At 35.9% G+C, this 19,821-nt stretch overlaps 1 protein-coding gene across 1 annotated transcript; it reads right to left on the bottom strand.

The window, feature by feature from the left end:
• Positions 1–498: 498 nt before the first annotated feature.
• LOC128236752 (uncharacterized) lies at positions 499–19,409 on the bottom strand. Its single transcript, XM_052951849.1, has 3 exons — positions 19,392–19,409; positions 7,333–7,493; positions 499–4,252 (listed from the first exon to the last, which is right to left on the bottom strand). Exons 2-3 carry the CDS (start codon positions 7,477–7,479, stop codon positions 3,290–3,292), a joined length of 1,110 nt encoding a protein of 369 aa, XP_052807809.1. The 5' UTR covers positions 7,480–7,493; positions 19,392–19,409; the 3' UTR covers positions 499–3,289.
• Positions 19,410–19,821: the final 412 nt, after the last annotated feature.

The raw sequence follows: 19,821 nt of genomic DNA, 5'->3' as shown, positions 1-19,821 counted from the left end.
CTCTCACACCGAAATATCCCGGTCAAAACTGACGCATACAACAAATGTCAAACCGGAAACGTTTTTAACTATGCGACGAATTTGGACACAACTAAATTTTCGTTGTCATCACAGGCCAGAGATCGCTAAAATCTGACCTTTCGAATTTTGGGGCATAAAAAAATTACGGTCGGTCGGGTTACAGGAAACAGACATATATATTTTTTTAGGCCCTATTTAACATCCCTCCCGGAAGACGATTAGTATTTTTAGTGATGCGACGGGGAATCGAACCTGCGACCCCTTGATTGAAAGTCAAGTGTGCTACCACTAGACCAAGGATCCGCCACATATACGGGGAAGACGTCCCATGTATAGGTTATATAGTCGAGATAATAGGTAAGGTGTGATCAATTGAGATGGTTATTGATGGGTACACAATATAACTTGTTTTAATATAAATGTACAAGCAAAAACAGAACTGGTGATCAAAGTAATACAAAATAAATACAAAAAACATTCAATAATTAGTAACTTTATTTTTTAAAATATATACATTTCTATACAAAACTTATACTTACAAACAATGCATGTGAACATATTAAAAACTGATCGATTTGACAATAAAATAAAACAGGCAATGTCTATTTACAAGCAAAAATAAATGTAAAACTATAATCTAAGTACCATTTTACTGCATTATACAATATATGATTTTAAGAGCTATTCTCCAGAATAAATTTTAAAAAAAAATACTTAAATCAAAGCATTAAGACTGTTATTAAACTGTTAACTAGTATTTCTTGAAATGAAAATAAAAATGTATATTTGGGTCAAGGAACCACGATTATGATTATTTATATTGACCCGCTCTGATACTGGCAATTTGGACAGAATAAGTGCTACAAAAGTAATAAATGCTCGATTGCTACTGAACAAATTTCATAGGAATCAAAAAAGATTATTGATTTCAGGTTGCTCTATTTGTTAACAGCACAACCGTTCATGAAAAGTAAATTCCTGCAACAAAATGGCGTAGCTACTTGTGGTTGGAAAGTCATTTCTCATCGTATGTAAATGTGATTTTATCTTTATATTCCTGAGTTAAAATAATAACTTCACAAGTCCAACTATTCTGTAAATAACAAGCGATGTTTTGCCATGAAAATACTTGAAATAGCATAAGCACACATTTGACCCCCATATTTATGAAAGTAGTTCCGTTAATACGCAGGTGGTGGTGTTTAATGATATACGGTAAACCTTGCCGTGTCAGGCACGCGTCGCAAATCTGAAAGGTGGCTTTCTAAATCCTGTCCGCTTTGCATCTGACGGTCTAAAACAATTTTATCGTTTGTAAAGTCCATTGAGTAACAACTTTCTAGGCTGATCTTAATAGCCGTCGATCCAAGCGTTAGTTATATAACGATTGTGGACAATAACGCTTGAAATGATTAAAAAGAGACAATTTTCTGCTAACGCTAAATATAATTGGTGTATAAAAGTGTATATGGGGTTCCTTAAAGTCTCATAATGTTTTATTGATGTAAACTTATGTATTTTTATGCATACCCAAATGACTTCTCTTAAATTTTTGACCAATTTTAACACTTAAATTGATTAAAAAAAGGCATTTATCGCAATTAAAAAAGGCAAAAAAAACGAAACCAAATCTTAAATTAGCGCGCACAACGTCAATACGAAATTTGTATATCACGTGACTCTCTAAATGCCTAAAATTCAATGTTGCTTAATATACTAATGATTTTCATTTTTCAACTAAGAAGTGTTTGGTTTAAATAGTTTTCCCGGTAATGAATTTGAACACACTTATTTTATCATTATTTTACTCTTTGACATCGAAATTGCAGAAAAAAAACACAGTTATAGTATAAACATGTTTTGGTTGTAGTTGGGTGCGAACCCATACCGGTAAAGTCAAGAGGTTTCGAATGCCAACACCTGATCCACTAGACCACTTTCGTTTTTTTAAGGTGATACATTGTCATATTGATAATACGTCGAAAAATGTCAATCAACAAATCACGCAACAACAAACCTGTTGGGGCTAATTAACTGTGGTCCTTAAAAACGATATTCACTAGCGAATGCAGGGAGGGTGGGCGCGCCCCCACCCCGGATCCGGTAGTGAAAATTGTCCAAGTTTACACATTATTTCAATATAGGAGAAGAAAGTAATAAAATACGCCCAGAATGCACCATTTCAGGCTAGAAATTGTTAAAACTTTCTAGGGGGGAGGGGGTAGCCCTAAACCCCTCTGTCAACACTGATTCAATTTCGGTTCTAAGGAAAAGGCGCAAATCAAAAGGTTACGCCTCTAAGTTACGCCCCCTCAAACGTCAAATCCTGGTGCCGCCCCTGATATATTTGAGCATATATCAACTTTTGCTGAAGGGTTCCAGCATTTAGAGGTGCATTTTACAAAAACATGAGCGACTATCTATCTGCATTTTTCACTACAGTAAACAACATTGATGCTATGCTCCGCCCACTTATCTGCCTCATTAGCATATAGTAAGTCAGTGGACCAGTTTGAAATTTCATTGGTATTTCCCATACATTTCTTTTTAATAAAGCATCTTGTTGACCTCGCGAATTTATCAGACATTATATGAGACTCTATCATAGTTATATACTCATTTTTTTCTCTAATTATTTAATCCTAAGTGGCAATGAGAAGAATTTAGAAAAATAAAACAGTACCTACAAGCTTTAAACATAAAGAAATAAAATGTACAACTTAAAAAAGGCCATCATGGTTTATAATCATTAATAATCTGAGTCGAATAACTTGTATTACGGAATCTGTACATCTGGTCAACAGTCGACATTAGACCATATTTTTTATATTTGATTATAATTATTTTTCTAAGCACAATAGTGAAATGGCTTTCTCCAAGTCAAGGCCTCAAACTTTTGGGCAAACGTACTGTGATGCGACACCACTGGCAAAACCCTCAACATTAGTAGCATCCATACACATAAACAATCACCATTACATATTTAAGCTGAATATACATGCAATGTATACAAACAAGGCATTTTGTTAATTGGGTCTAATCCCCAACCAAAATACAGCCATGCAAGTAGAACATTTGCTCACATTACCTCATGATTAGTTAGCTAATGTATGCTGTTACACTTGCTTCTACGGGTTGGCATTTCACTATACTACTCATATATATATATACTCGTATAAATCACATTGCGACTGCAAATTTTACTGCTTCGTAATAAGCAGGTGCTTTCATATTTAAATTTAACTTGAGGTTTCTGCTGCATTTGACTTCAACTGGCCTCACAACTTTTCCGGTAATCACGCGTTTTTATACTAAAATTACCATATTCATATTTTGTATATTTCTCTATACATGCGATAACACCAACGTGGTACTTCACCATTTTGTACATTTTTATTAACAAATTATGATTGTAGTCACTGTTTTTATGACTATGACCTTCCTTATTTCCTGCTTTTGTCGTTTGATGAACAGCTAACACTGTGCTTGTAATATCTATCACAGAATAATTCATTTTTCGGGAATGAAAAACTAACCAATTATCATAAGCTCGCCTTCCAATTACAACCTCGGCTATGTCATGCCATGGAAACGATCTAGTCGTAATAAAATAGTCTTCTGCCCAAATAGTATACAATGTGCCCCTATCTTTTGCAGTCTTAGTTATATTATACCAAGTACTTCCTTCATCTGATGTAAAGGTTTTAACGTTGGCTCTTTTCTCAACCATTAATGCAGGCTGAGTGAGATCCAGAGAGGTATTTGTGATGATCTGGACAAGGCTGTCTAGTAGAGTGTCAGTGAAGAGGATGTCCGCATTGGTGTAGGCATAGAAGGTGGTGTTGTATTTCTCCATCACATCTCTGTACATGTATTTCAGAACTGGAACACCTTCAGCAGCCGTGACCGAGACGGGCAAGACCTTCCACCCTTTTCTAGAACAATCTGCAGCAACGCCACTGTCATTAGTAAACACTACCGGTATCACAAAAGGATAAAGGGGCATCCAATTGAACACTGTTATATTATGGACTAAATCTTTTTCAAGATTGTAATTCCACGTGGTGAATAACGTCAACAATGGTACACTCTCTTTTTTTGAAATCCTTGTTCTATACTTTTGGAATTGTTCTTTATCCACGTTGCTATGGATGTTAACTACTTCTTTATCCACGTTGCTATGGATGTTAACTACCTCGGTAGTGGATACGATCTTGTCTTGTGATACGGCCTGCGAAATAAAGTAGAAAAAGGTAATTGAATTCATTTGAACTTTTAAGGCAAAAAGACTCTTTTGGTTCTTTTGGTTCAATTTTGCATCCATTGAATGGAATGTACAGGGTAAAGCTCATTAGCCAACATTTTTCGAATCCCCTGTTTAAAGGCACAAGGCTAAGGCATACCAGACATTTTATCAGAGACATACAATGTACAAAAGAACACAGTCGATATCAAATGGATCGCAGGCATCAGAACATCTTCATTGATCAATAATACAGTAACTTAGTACAGCCTTAGACCTATGTTATGTTTTTGAATTAAGTATTAGTTTTATTTATAGTTGAATAAAGTAAAATCACAAATGTCTTAAGTAAGATTTAAAAACACAAATAAAAGCATACGTGGTAACAAAAGAATGTCTGCAGTTGGTTTTTGTTTTCATTTTTTACTTATTAATAGCAAAACATCCACTTAAGGTATGCGATCCATACACATGTGAACTTTGATGCCCAGTATTATTCAAAAGGGCTCCGTGTGAAAAAAATAATATATTATTACAAAAACGTTTTTCTTTTCGGTCTTCACAGAGTGTGTAGAATTTAGATTACAGAGGGTGAGCTACAAGGAAAGCTGGTTTAAACTCAAGGACATGCAAAGGATTGAACCACAAATGTTCTTCTGTATCTAACACGCCTCGCAAAGATCAGTCAGATACCATCTTGTAATGCTGGTCAATATATCAGTAGTGTATATGAAGAGACATTCATAAAGGTATGCAGGTGGAGTTTTAAGAAACGTTTAAGTAATAGTTAGTGTTGTTTTTTGTGCTCTAAACGGTAGATAAAAACAAATGCTGACTTTTAAGTGTTGGGCGTGGAATGCCTCTTTCTAACCAAAGCGCAAGTTTTTGGTTGACAGAGCTCTTCTAAGTGAATACAATTATTGTTAATCTGTCCTTGCTGCCATTGGCAGGTATTTGATTTATTGTTGTTACAGACAGACAGACAGACCGACAGACAGGGGGCGGGCGAGCAATCGGGCGAGCAGTCGGGCACTCGGGCGGGCCGGCGGGCGTGCTGAGGGACGGACGGACAGCAGGCAGACAGACTAAGAAAGAGACTATTTTGACAACAAAAAAGGAAAAAACTTTTTAAGGTAACATTAGTAATCCATTAGAATAGCAAATTTCATACAAAAAGTGTAAACGCCTGATACGGGCAGAAAGCAGCAGTGCATATACAAAAGAAGAAAAAATAGAATAAAAACACTGAATGCAGCAGATTAGTAGTTAACCTAAACAACCTTTTCATACATTCTTGAGCAGAAGTTATTTAAGATTAAATATACAACAAGCAAAAGTCACTATTCTTATATAAAGAACAATTTAAAAATTATGTTTACAGCGTAGTCATATTCTTCTTGCAATATACCAGACATTGTAAATGTCATTTAATACAAAAAAGTATCGTAATACTAGTTAAAATTTTACGTGTTAATTACGTGCGTGTTACCGTCAATAGTATCACCTTACGGATTCTGATTTAATCGTGCAGAAAGCATCAGACCAAAACGATCGCCGAAGTTTAATTTATGTATTGATGCAAAGTAGAAATAAAATACTCATTAGAAAATTAGCAATGTATAATGATAAGGCGTTCAAACTTCGTGATTCGTTGATTCGTTGATATAATTTATGTGTCATGGATGTTTTCTAGAAGAGGGTAGAAACTAATACTTTGTTGGTTGTATTTTCCCTATGTTTTGTTATTTTTGTACATATTTGCATCATTTTCCTTGTCCTTACGATGTTATCTAATGCACTTTTATTACCGAATATACTCAGTCATATGTGGTTATATACATAACCAAAACATGATTACTGTTTGATCAATCTGAAATAATGTCCGATTGTATGTAATATTCAACTAAAAATATATGATATAATATAAATTCATTCTCACCATTTAAATCCTAGAAACAATAAAATCAAATGAATTTATCGTATAATATGCTATGTATAATATGCTATGTGTTAAAATTGTTGCATGCCATATATATTATGACGATAAGCTTGTTATGCTTAAGTCTAATAAATATTCTGTTATGTTCTGTTTAACTTAGTCATTCATTGATAAAATCGGGGAGGTTGTTCAGCGAATCACAAAAGCGCGCTGTATCGGAAAAGGGCCTTTAATTTTTCGCGCCAAAAATTAAGATGGCTATTTTTTAGTTTAGGTCTTTGAATCAATTTAACCAGTTAATGGTTAAGAACACCGAAAATAATCTATTTCATAATAATAACGAACTATCTTTATAACTCAACTCAACTGCACTCAATATTATTTAATTATATCACAGTTTACATTTTTTTTAACTATTTGCTATCACTTAATCTTAATTTGCATTTAAATGAACGTAGTTAAACCTAAATAGACGTAAATGTTAGGCAGGGTAATGTTTATTCTACTCTGTTACCCAAGTCTTTAACATCCTAGTGTGAGCTTAAAGCTGCACTCTCAAAGACTGACCGTTTTGATCAGTTTTAAAAAGAAATGTGTTGGAATGAACCAAATTTTGCGTATGTGTTGGAAAACCGGTGAAATAAGACTGCTGATAAAAGATCAGATCGAGATTAACGCTCGAAAATTGATTGTTTTATGACTAAAAGCGTTACTCACGCTTTAAGAATAATAAAAACATTGGTAGTTCTCCAAACATTTGAGATCTGTTCTAATGTGTGTTATTCTATATCACTGATTTGAAAACACTGAATCCAAAATCAGCTGATTCTGAGAAATATAATGAAAAAGTTGTCCAAATGGTCAATCTGTGAGAGTGCAGCTATAATGTTTTGCAGACCCAGGACGTGTTTTGAAGTAGCTGAAGCTGGGATAAAATGTTTTAAAACCACGATGAACAAATATTTTATTTCAACAGATATTTCCGCACAAACTGCATATAAAACAAGTTTTGCAGGTTTCTGGTGAAATAAATACCTAAAACATGAACTAAGTATCCAAGCATGCCTTCAAATGCGTTGCTGTAAAGGTGAACTAAGTCATTTTTAAAATAGCAGAAAAAGAAAAATACCTGAAGGTTTACATCGACGACTTTAAATACAGCAGACGACTTGATGCCACCAAATGTGCTGGTGAAGAGATAGATGTAGACGGAGAGACACGCCAGAAAGAGAAAAGCTACTCGCCTTATTGGTCCTTTACTGTTGCAAACGGACATTCTTGAAGTCGAATCTGGAAAAAGCAAGCGATAGGGATGATATATGAAATATTCATGTAATCAAATACGTTCTTGTAGATATTGGCATTTTTAATTTGCATGCCAGAAATCTAGGTCTTTTCTGAAATCATAGTATTGGATCTGTGTTAAAGACAGTAATAATTAGCTTCATGTGCCATCATTCATGTGCAGATGAAAGTACGTGAAATGGCTTATAACAGGGTTACCACTTCCTATACTGTCATTTTCTTATATCATGCCGACTTTCTAGAGACATATTCTGAAATCATGGATTGAGTAAGATTAAATAGAATATATAGATATAGATTAAAACATGACAACTTCGAATAAAAATTTCGTTTCATAAAATGCGTTCATGTAGGGATATGGAACGACTAAGGACTTCTGTAATCAATGGACAACAGTGAATGAGACATAATTTAGAATTGGAGATACTTTCATAAAAGAGAATAGAATATTATGCAGTCGAGCTTTCTTCAATGGAAATAGGAGACCCATGGGAAGATTTTCATACTTGGGGTTAGAAGACCCCGGGTAAGTCTTTCGTAATCGGGGATAGGAGACCCCGGGTAAGGCTTTCTTCATTGGGGATAGAAGACCCCGGGGAATGCTTTCATAATCGGGGATAGCAGACCAATGAGGAAAGAAGACACCTGGGTAGGCTTTCATAATTTTCATAATTGGAAGTTGGGGAACCCGGGGAAGGCTTTCATAATTGGAGAAAGGAGATCCCGAGGAAGGCTTTCCTAATTGGAGATAGGAGACCCCGGGGAAGGCTAGCATAATTGGAAATAGGAGAGCCCGGGGAATGCTTTCATAATCGGGGATAGGAGACCCCGGGGAAGGCTTTTATAATTGAGAAAGGAGACCCCGGGGAAGGCTTTTATAATTGAGATAGGAGACCCCGGGGAAGGCTTTCATAACTGGTGATAGGAGACCCCGGGGAAGGCTTTCATAATTGGAGATAGGAGACCCCGGGGAAGGTTTTCATAACTGGTGATAGGAGACCCCGGGGAAGGCTTTCATAATTGAGGTTAGGAGACCCCGGGGAAGGCTTTCATAATTGTGGATAGGAGACCCCGGGGAAGGCTTTCATAATTGAGATAGGAGACCCCGGGGAAGGCTTTTATAATTGAGAAAGGAGACCCCGGGGAAGGCTTTCATAATTGGAGATAGGAGACCCCGGGGAAGGCTTTCATAACTGGTGATAGGAGACCCCGGGGAAGGCTTTCATAATTGAGATAGGAGACCCCGGGGAAGGCTTTCATAACTGGTGATAGGAGACCCCGGGGAAGGCTTTCATAACTGGTGATAGGAGACCCCGGGGAAGGCTTTCATAATTGGAGATAGGAGACCCCGGGGAAGGTTTTCATAACTGGTGATAGGAGACCCCGGGGAAGGCTTTCATAATTGAGGTTAGGAGACCCCGGGGAAGGCTTTCATAATTGTGGATAGGAGACCCCGGGGAAGGCTTTCATAATTGAGGATAGGAGACCCCGGGGAAGGCTTTTATAATTCGGGATAGGAGACCCCGGGGAAGGCTTTCATAATTCAGGATATGAGACTCCAGTGATCATAAATGGGGAAAAGAACACCCCAGGGAAGGCTTTCGTAATGGGGATAGTAGACCCAAGGGATCATAAATGGGGATAGGAGATCCCGGGAAAAGCTTTTATAATTGAGGATAAACTCCCCGGGGAAGGCTTTCATAATTGGGGATATGAGACCCGGGGGAATGCTTTCATAATTGGGGTGGAAAGTCTTTCCTAAACGGGGATAGGAGACCCCAGGGGAAGGCTTTCATAATTGGGGATAGGAGGTGCCGCGAAGGCTTTCATAATTTAGGATAGGAGTTCCCGGGGAGGCCTTTCATAAATGGGGATAGGAGAACCCGGGCAGGCTTTCATAATTTGGGAGAGGTGACCATGGGGAAGACTTTCATAATTGGGGATAGGGTAGACCGGAGAAGGCTTTCATAATTAGGGATAGGAGACCCCGGGGAAGGCTTTCATAATTGGGGATAGAAGACCCCGGGGAAAGCTTTCATATTTGTGGATAGAAAACCCCGGGGAAGGCTTTCATAATTGTGGATAGAAAACCTCGGGGAAGGCTTCATAATTGGGGATAGAAGACCCCGGGGAAGGCTTTCATAATTGGGGATAGAAAACCCCGGGGAAGGCTTTCATAATTGAGGTTAGGAGACCCCGGGGAAAGCTTTCATAATTAAGAATATGATACCTCAGGAAGGCTTTCATAATTAAGAATATGATATCTCAGGAAGGCTTTCATAAATGGGGATAGGATACCTCGAAGAAGGCTTTCATAATTGGAGATAGGAGACCCCGGTGAAGGCTTTCATAATTGGAGATAGGAGACCCCAGGGAAATGTTTCACAATTGGGGATAGAAGACCCCAGGTAAGGCTTTCATCAATTGTGATAGGAATCCCCGAATAAGGCTTTCATAATTGGAGATAGGAGACTCTAGTGAAATCTTTCATAAATGGGGATAGTAGACCCCGGGGAAGGCTTTCATAATTGTGGATAGGAAACTCCAGGGAAGGCTTTCATAATTAGGGATAAGAGACCCCGTGGAATGCTTTCCAAATTGAGATAGGAGACTCCGGTGAAGGCTTTCATAATTAGGTATAAGATACCCTGGGTAAGGCTTTCATAATTGGGGATAGTAGACCCCGGTGAAGGCTTTCTTTATTGGGGATAGGAGATCCCGGTGAAGGCTTTCTTTAACGGGGATAGTAGACCCCGGTGAAGGCTTTCTTCGTAGGGGATAGGAGACCCCGGGGAAGGCTATCTTTATTGGGGATAGGAGACCTCCGGGAAGGCGTTTATAATTGGGGATACGAGACCCCAGGGAAATGTTTCACAATTGGGGATAGGAGACCCCAGGTAAGGCTTTCATCACTTGTGATAGGAATCCCCGAATAAGGCTTTCATAATTGGAGATAGGAGACTCTAGTGAAATCTTTTATAAATGGGGATAGTAGACCCCGGGGAAGGCTTTCATAATTGTGGATAGGAAACTCCAGGGAAGGCTTTCATAATTAGGGATAAGAGACCCCGTGGAATGCTTTCCAAATTGGGATAGGAGACCCCGGTGAAGGCTTTCATAATTAGGTATAAGATACCCTGGGTAAGGCTTTCATAATTGGGGATAGTAGACCCCGGTGAAGGCTTTCTTTATTGGGGATAGGAGATCCCGGTGAAGGCTTTCTTTAACGGGGATAGTAGACCCCGGTGAAGGCTTTCTTCGTAGGGGATAGGAGACCCCGGGGATGGCTATCTTTATTGGGGATAGGAGACCTCCGGGAAGGCGTTTATAATTGGGGACAGGAGACCCCAGGGAAGGCGTTTACAATTGGGGATAGGAGACCCCAGGGAAGGCGTTTATAATTGGGGATAGAAGACCCCAGGGAAGGCGTTTATAATTGGGGATAGGAGACCCCAGGGAAGGCGTTTATAAATGGGGATAGGAGACCCCAGGGAAGGCGTTTATAATTGAGGATAGAAGACCCCAGGGAAGTCGTTCATGAATGGGATAGGAGACCTCCGAGAAGGCGTTTATAATTGGGAATAGGACAGCAAAGGGAAGGCGTTTATAATTGGGGATAGAAGATGTCCGGGAAGGCGTTAATAATTGGGGATATGAGACCCAAGGGAAGTCGTTGATGAATGGGGATATGAGACCCCCCAGGGAAGGCTTTCATATTTGGGGATAGGAGACCCCAGGGGAGGCTTTCATATCTGAAGATCGGAGAACCCATGAAAGGCTTTCTTCATTGGAGATCGGACAACCCGGGAAAGGCTTTATTCATTGGGGATAGAAGAGCCCAGGGAGGGCTTTCATAATTGGGGATAGGAGACCCCAGGGAAGGCTTTCATAATTGTGGATAGGAGACCTCGGGGAAGGCTTTCATAATTGGGGATTGGATACTCCGGGGAAGGCTTTCATAATTGGGGATTGGATACTCCAGGGAAGGTTTTTATAATTGGGGATTGGATACTCCGGGGAAGGCTTTCATAATTGGGGATTGGATACTCCGGGGAAGGCTTTCATAATTGGGGATTGGATACTCCGGGGAAGGCTTTCATAATTGGGGATTGGATACTCCGGGGAAGTCTTCCATAATTTGGGATTGGATTCTCCAGGGAAGGCTTTCATAATTGGGGATTGGATACTCCGGGGAAGGCTTTCATAATTGGGGATTGGATACTCCGGGGAAGGCTTTCATAATTGGGGATTGGATACTCCGGGGAAGGCTTTCATAATTGGGGATTGGATTCTCCTGGGAAGTCTTCCATAATTTGGGATTGGATTCTCCCGGGAAGGTTTTCATAATTGGGGATTGGATTCTCCCGGGAAGGCTTTCATAATTGGGGATTGGATTCTCCGGGGAAGGCTTTCATCATATTAGGTGTAATTGAGGTAAATGAAATGTAATGGCAGCAATCTCCAGTAAGAAAGATTTCTTCGCTAATGTAATTGGCCCATATCCTGTTTTTGCTTTGTTTGGTGCATACACTTAATGCCGACTCTCAAAATTAATGAACTTATTGTCCTAGAATGAAAAAAACTTCAATTATTTTTCAATTTTTTTTGGTAAACATATATAGCATAGATGTTGTCCTTTTAAGTCTCTGCTTTAGAAAATATTTATAAAACGTTTCCAATAGCAACAAAAGGCTTCTTTCAGCTCATGCTTATAATCATTATTTGAAATGACTTCACATAGATTAATACTGGTGTGACAATCAGGTAAAGAGTGGCTGATCTAAGGAGTAGGTGAAAAGCAATTGTTATTTGTTATATATCAACGTGTTTGGGAAATATGCTGTATGGAAGTGATAGCATAAATTTCAAACGCGTGATGTGAATCGATAAATCCAAGATGGCGTCAAATATGGTTGCCGTGAAAATTCAATTCAGTGAAAATGTTAAATATGTTAAAAACAAATGTTAAAATATGGCATTTTTTTACTTTTTCATTCGTTTGGTGCACTTGGAATGTTTAAGCGTAGGACGTTACTTTATTTCAATATTTCACTTATGTTTGTCATTTGAAAGAAGATATTCGAAATATATATTTTATTTTTATTTTTATTAATGCTTTCCTTGTTTATTCCCAGAGTTAGTACAATGACGCTTTTCATTATGAAACTCTATGATCACACAGTTATAGACCTTTTATTTGCTAAGGCAGATGTTTTTTGTTATTTTTGTTTATTCGTAAGTTTTCTCAAGTAAATGGATACATTGATAAGATTCAACGTTTCGGGAGTGTTGGGATAAGACTAAGGTTGTGTACACAGACTAGTTTAAGATCCCGAGTAACTTTATATTTTACTGACTGATCCAAGGCGGTACCTAGCAATCCTTGATAAACTGTCCTTGTTTTATATATTACATATGTAGTGTGTTGATTGTCTACTATACGGTCAAGGTAATGGTAATTTTAAATATGAAAACTACCCCATTTTTTCCCAGATCATTTTCTACGTTTTTAGTTTATTTATTTTATTGTCAAGTTTTTATATCTTTTTTAAGCCAACTTTTGATTCCATGCATAAGGTGGTCACAGCGTTGCTATTGTTGTAAGAGTCTTATGGAAATTGTGCTTGTGTCGAATAAAAGCATATCTAAATATACGGCATATATCTATTTCATATTGTTCTTCATTATAACATAAATAATTGACCGCTTCAATGAAATGGGTTTTTTTTTAAAGTTTATGGAAACAATTAACTGTTATCCAAATGAATGCTATCCAAGAGGTTGAAATACTATACTGTTTGACTTTATATAAGTATATTGTCACGTTTATATAACAAGATTTACCATCAGGAACAAATTTAACCCCTTTTACGCTTATTAACCCCAGGTACAAGTATGTGCATATGAACACAGTTAGCCTCGGGGGAAAAATTATTCATGGGTACTTGCCTCAAGTTTGAAGGTAGGATTAATTTTACCCCTGGTATTTCATGTCATATAAGCTCAACAATTGATTTGGGGGTATTTATTTTATTTGGCAGGACTTTTCAGTACACAAGTTAAGAAGAGAAATTGTTATTGACGCAACTTGTTTTATTCTGTAAAACTTTTTTTGAATTTTCTTGGAAGACTGTTTCTACAAAGGACTGAAATGTTTGAAAGATGATTTTATTTTTTTATTTTAATATTTTGTTTTCAAGTTAAGCTATTTGGTTTTTCTTGGAGACTCATATGTTATCTAAATGGAATGCTTAACTTTCAAATACATTTGATAATAAAAGATATCGCACTCCTATTTCAGCTGATACTTCAGAAGTTATCAACTTTTAACACATTCTTGATTAATTTGTTTTTTAAAAAACTGAAATAAACGTGTATACTTGCAAAATCAAAATCTGATAGTATGACATTTCATTTTTTTAAAGATAGATATCACTTTAACTTTCCTTAAATTACTGTAACATGATATCACTCAGTGACTAAGAGTTGTATTGAATACACATATTGATATTTTACGTTGGTAATGTAAATTTCATTTATGTCTAACGTTTTTTTTATGACACAAACTGATTGCATTTTATCAAATAAATCAAATTTTCTGAATTACCATGTGAACGCAAGGTGCAAATTTGCATACGTTGCATCAATACATTAATATTAATGGATAAATTATAAAATGGTTTTATGATGCACGTATGCATTTCAAAATTAGTTAAAATCATAATTCAAATATGACCAATATCGACAGCGCTATTACATATTTCTTCATTTTATTTGAAAAAGTCTTAACATAAATAAAATCAGTAAACATTTTTAATTATATTTCATCTATTTTGTAACATACAAATCAAGCTAACCATACAATGGCCCTATTTTAACGCATCCAGAACTTAACAAGCTTCATAAAAAATATTTGTGTGAGCTTCCTGTAATCCTATCCAGCCCGATGTATCACTTGTTGTGATTTGAAAAAAAGTATTTTCCTGTGATTAAAATTAATATTTCGGGTCAAGTTTTTAGATCATTTTTTTAAAGCCAACTTTTGATAGCATGCCAGAAGTGGTGATAGCGTTGCTATTGCTGTAAGAGTCTTATGGAAATTGTGCTAATTTATCCAACAAACATCAACCCGGGGTTTACAAAAGTTCAGCCAGAGCTCATTCAACCACATGTTGGGTATGATCTACTCAAATCTGCCATACATCTGCCACTATTGGCTGACTGTCAAGTCCACGGACGTGTGGCAAAAAAACAACCTTTTTGTCAATCCATAGTGTGCCAAACTTATAATAAAGAGGCTTTGAAGCTCTATCAAGAACCAAATAAATATCAGTTGTGCTATACTTGAGACCATTAAGTATGAAGAAATCCTATATAGGTTCTCAGGTCAATCCAGTGCCCAGTTAATCCACATTCTACTGCAAACGATGTTTATCTAGTGTCAAACATACCACAGGAGGGCTCTTCCACATAACATCTCAGTTCCAAATAAACACAAATGCAAATATATATACAAGACTAATTTTGATGCAAAGCCGCCGCGAGTGGTTTTGATTCATGACTAAAAGGAAGCAGATGCAGATCACAAACAATACCAAGTTTTAGGTACCTGGATACAAGCATTTTTAAGTTATTGAACGAAATCGGACTTTCAGCTCAAGGTCACCACGACCTTGACTCTAGACCAAGTGACGTCAAAATAGTTAGGAGGCTGGTCATGTTTAAGGGGCCTCTACCAAGTTCGAGGTCTCTATGCCTAAGCGTTTTCAATTATTGATAGGAAACTGCGTATTTTCAGCTTACGGTCACAACGACCTTGACCTTTGATCCACTGGCCTCTAAAGCAAAAGGGTTTATCTGCTGGTTATGACCAACATGCCTACGAAGTTGGAGGTCCTTGGGTCATAGTGGTCTTCATATATTGATCGGAAACCGATTTTCAGCTGAAGGTTATCTTAAGGTGACCACGACATTGACCTTTGGCCAACTGACCTCAAAATCAAAAGGCTTCATCTGCTGGTCATGACCAGCCTACCTATGAAGATAATGAACTCGGGCTTAAGCGTTCTTCCGATATTGATCGGCAACCGTTGAGACGAACGGATAGACGTACATACGATCAAATAAATATATCCGTTTTGGGCATAATAATCCCAGGTGCTGTATACTTACAATTATGAACTTAAGGTTTTATGTGGTTTTAGTTATGAGTTAAGGTTGACACAGGCTTTGAGTGAATAAGGGGAATTCTATACTCTTCCAGTTTATACGGCGTATGCTAATAAAAACTGATCTGGTATTCATAGAACATCTTAACGTCATTATTTAATTTCCTAAAATGATTATGGTCGAATTAAGAAAAAAGAACTACAAGTTTTTTAACATAAAAATGTGTGTGTTACATAAAATTATTGAAAATGAAGTATTTCAGATGTTATTAAGTCATTATATCATATGACCTGTGGAATTCTTAACCTCTGAAAATGACTTAAGTTAGGAAATTAATGAATAACATCCCTGGGGAGCATATATGGGAAAAGAAATGAAAAGTAATTATAACAAGTTACATGGTATATATTATCAAAAATGAGCAATTATGATATCTAAAATAAAGTTCACACGATTGTATACTTAACAATTAGCAAGAATACAATGGTCTGAATAAACAAACTGTACTGTATTTAGAGGAATGTTAGAAGTACAATAGTGTCCGTATTACAGAAGAGACCGACATAATGTGTGTCTGTCGTATTACAGACGCATCATGAGTAAATTTTATATATTTTCAATTAATTAGAAAAAAATGATATATTCCTTCAAGATGTTTTAACTGATTTAGCATAGAAATAATAGTAATATTAATCTATTTATCTAAATTTAACCACACATATCCTTTATGTTTAAAGTGTCAGTCCCAGTATCTTTTAGTAATGTAAACTTATCGAAATGTATTTCTTTAAGGAATGAATTGCGGGTTTGATGTCATTATCGGGGTATGAACGCAATTGGGACTCCATGCGTACTTTGACCAGCCCAATTGCGTTCATATCCCCGATAATGACATCAAACCCGCAATTCATTACTTATATTTACACCAATAGTTCATCATTTCATTCAAGAATTGTTAAAAGAATACTAAATATCATCTAAGAAAACCATTCTGTAAATAGAACGACCCGACTGTAACCAAAATCATTTTATCAAATGACGTCACAATAACGTGGGAAAAATATCAACCACTTGAAATCACTTTTAAACGTAAAATTGAAATACTTATGGCAACAATACATTTTAAAATATCATGATTTATATTTTACAAGAGCTGCTGACACAATACAAACAATAACAAGATCAACAATTTTCATGTATATTGTTATGCGATGAATTGCGATCCGAACATATCCGAAAATGTCGCGTTCTTCGGATAATAACCGAAATTGCCGAAAGGCAGTTCATTTAAGGAATGGTATATAGTCTAAATTTAACGAATACTACGAAATTTGCATATCACGTAACTTTTAAATGCAGAGAATACCATATTACTTTATTTACTAATAGTTTTTCATATTTTAACTCTAAAGTAATGCGTTTCAAAAAATAAATAATATATAATCATACTCATTCTGTTATTTTCATAAAATATATATCAATTGAAAGTTAAATTATATTAATTAAAGAAGGGAGGTAATAAGACAAGGACAAGGACACTGCCATATAAGAATATCTATCCATCTGCATCGTTGGGTTACGTACAGATTCTACATTATATCATTTATAGTTACATTTTTTTTACATATAACAGTATAAATTTTTTACTGTTATATGTAAAAAAATTGTCATTGAGTTTTCAATAATAATGTTGGCTTGTCCATTTTGATCATATGACCCTCCATGGTTCAACATTGAAACCTATTCCAAACGGACGTCGCGTTTCGGTATTGGAAAGAAGAAATTTATCAACAGGGAGATTTACTGTTGTACAGTAAATTTTATCACCACTGTTTTCACCTATTCATTAGTCTACCCAATCCATCATATTTTTTTTATAAAACAACTAAATGATTGAATGCCTGTGTTTGAATGGAATGGAAAACCTAAAATAAAAACTACAGTACTTTGCAGAAGGTGGTATAAATATATAGAGATTTTGGTAGTTATATGTATAATTTATGTATAGGTGAAAAATAAAATGACTTAAACATTATATAGTACATAATGATAGTACATATTTAAAAGTGATGGCTAGTTTAGTTGATGTTGTTAACTTGTTTAATAGTGGTAAATTATTTACTTCCAAAAAATGTCAAATATATTTTAAAAATATGTAATAAAAGCATATATGCTATATATAGAAACATTTTATATAGGCAATGTAAATCAGTTTTGCCTTCACTCTATGACCTTTCCTTTAGAAATGGAAACTAAGTATGCAATTTTAATGAGGGGTATAGGTTTATTGATTGTTATAGAAAAACGTAGGGTCTAATTGCTTAAGCATTGATAATTGCCAAAAATGGCAATGGACTATAATGGACTTAAATCTGCAATAGATTTATACATGAAGAAAAATGACATTGTGTTAAAAGACAGTAATTTTGTAGTAGTCCATGTATAAATAACCATGCATAAATTGTTATTTATATCGTTGGCCTTAATAGATTTCTATACAATTTTTTTGTTTAAAACACGGATATACCAACAAAATTTTCCAATAGTCTAAAACAGCCTTACACTAGCATTGGAAATTTATAAAACATAAACTCATCAGATAAAAAAGTTTAATTGGAGAATTGTAACTATTTTTTTAATAAGATAATACTTTAATAATAATTCTACTTTAAGTGAACATCGACAATATGTGATATACTTGCATTACAATTCCTTTTCTTTCTTCATATTTATTGATAATCATGGATGTTTTTAGCGTTTTACAGCGATAGTACAGTATAAAACCTGTTATGATCAAATGAAGTAATATCATTTAGCATAGGATCAAAACAATATACATGCAAGTAAAGATAAGCTTAAAATGGTTAGAATTGGTTGCATGGTGTCCTATTTTGTATTGTACTATGATACATAATAGTATGAATGTAAATAATTTTTATATATGAGGTGTGATTAAATAATCTTCTTTTTTCATCTACCAATTTCTACCAGACATGTCATTGTTGCTAATTCAAAGGTCATGACTCTGGTTTTACTGAGTTCAGAGGGAAACAAAACCGCAGGTGCAAAACTTCAATACCTAAACAACATTTTCACTGAGTTTTTTGGCTCCAGGTAAATAGTTTCGGGATTTTGAAAGACAAAAGTCCGCATAATATTGTCGGACGGAATCATTCATGGACGGACGCATAGACACACGCATGGACATACAGACGCTCGGTCGGACACACAGATGCACGGTCGGACAAGGGTAAATACCCCCCCCCCCCATTTTTGTAGGGGGCATAACAACATGTACGTAGATCCCATTAATTAAATATACTAGCGGAAGACAGACACTGTGCTTTTACAAACATACTGTTTGTGTGATACCTTTAAGGAAAAAATACAAATTAAATATTATTTTCTTAAAACTGTCACATATCTAAGGACAACCTCCATTGTCTTACATGTACATAAATATCTACCCTCTTAACCCATAGAATGTTGCTATATATAAGCATATATAAATACGTATTACATTATTTATCAGCAGTATTTTATGGGTTCATGTTCATAAGGGCAAGAAATGAAAACAACCTAAAAAACGTTACTCACTTGAGACGGCACACCTTCACTTTATATATATAAATTGGTCTAGAACTTGTTTATAAAAATGTACAAATAGAAAATCCACCAAGATATTTACTTGAAATGACTTAAACTTCCTCTTACGTTTCTTTGTAAAGTGCACCAGCCATACACAAGGCGCTTCAATTGATACTCAAATTACAGAACAAAACGATCGAGGTTGTTCGCCAAGTGTAACAGCAAAACAGTGCACTATTAAAGCTGCACTCTCACAGGTTATCCGTTTTAAACAACTTTTTTACTTTTTGTTTTGTAATTAGCCAATTTATGCGTAAATATCTGAAAACCATTGATGTAAGACTGATGACAAAACATCAGATCGCATTTTTTCATATCTCCGTTCGATTTTTTTTGTTTTATGGCTAAAAGCGTTACTTACGCTATAAGAAAAGTGCATCAAACATCTATTTTTAAACATAAGTATGAAAATTTGCGATCAGGTTTTTTTGTAAGCAGTCTTATATCACTGATTTCCATGCATTTTCGCAAAAACTGGCTCGTTCCAAGACAAAAA

Source organism: Mya arenaria, chromosome 6 (genome assembly GCF_026914265.1).
Source record: "Mya arenaria isolate MELC-2E11 chromosome 6, ASM2691426v1".
NCBI lineage: Eukaryota > Metazoa > Mollusca > Bivalvia > Myida > Myidae > Mya > Mya arenaria.
This window is presented reverse-complemented; position numbering and strand designations above follow the sequence as displayed.

Bases quoted from the DNA above. Each gene is read 5' to 3' on its own strand.
- LOC128236752 (XM_052951849.1), bottom strand. From the start codon at position 7,479: ATGTCCGTTTGCAACAGTAAAGGACCAATAAGGCGAGTAGCTTTTCTC. The intron at 4,253-7,332 runs GTATTTTTCTTT...TTTATTTCGCAG, and splicing joins TCGTCGATGTAAACCTTCAG to GCCGTATCACAAGACAAGAT.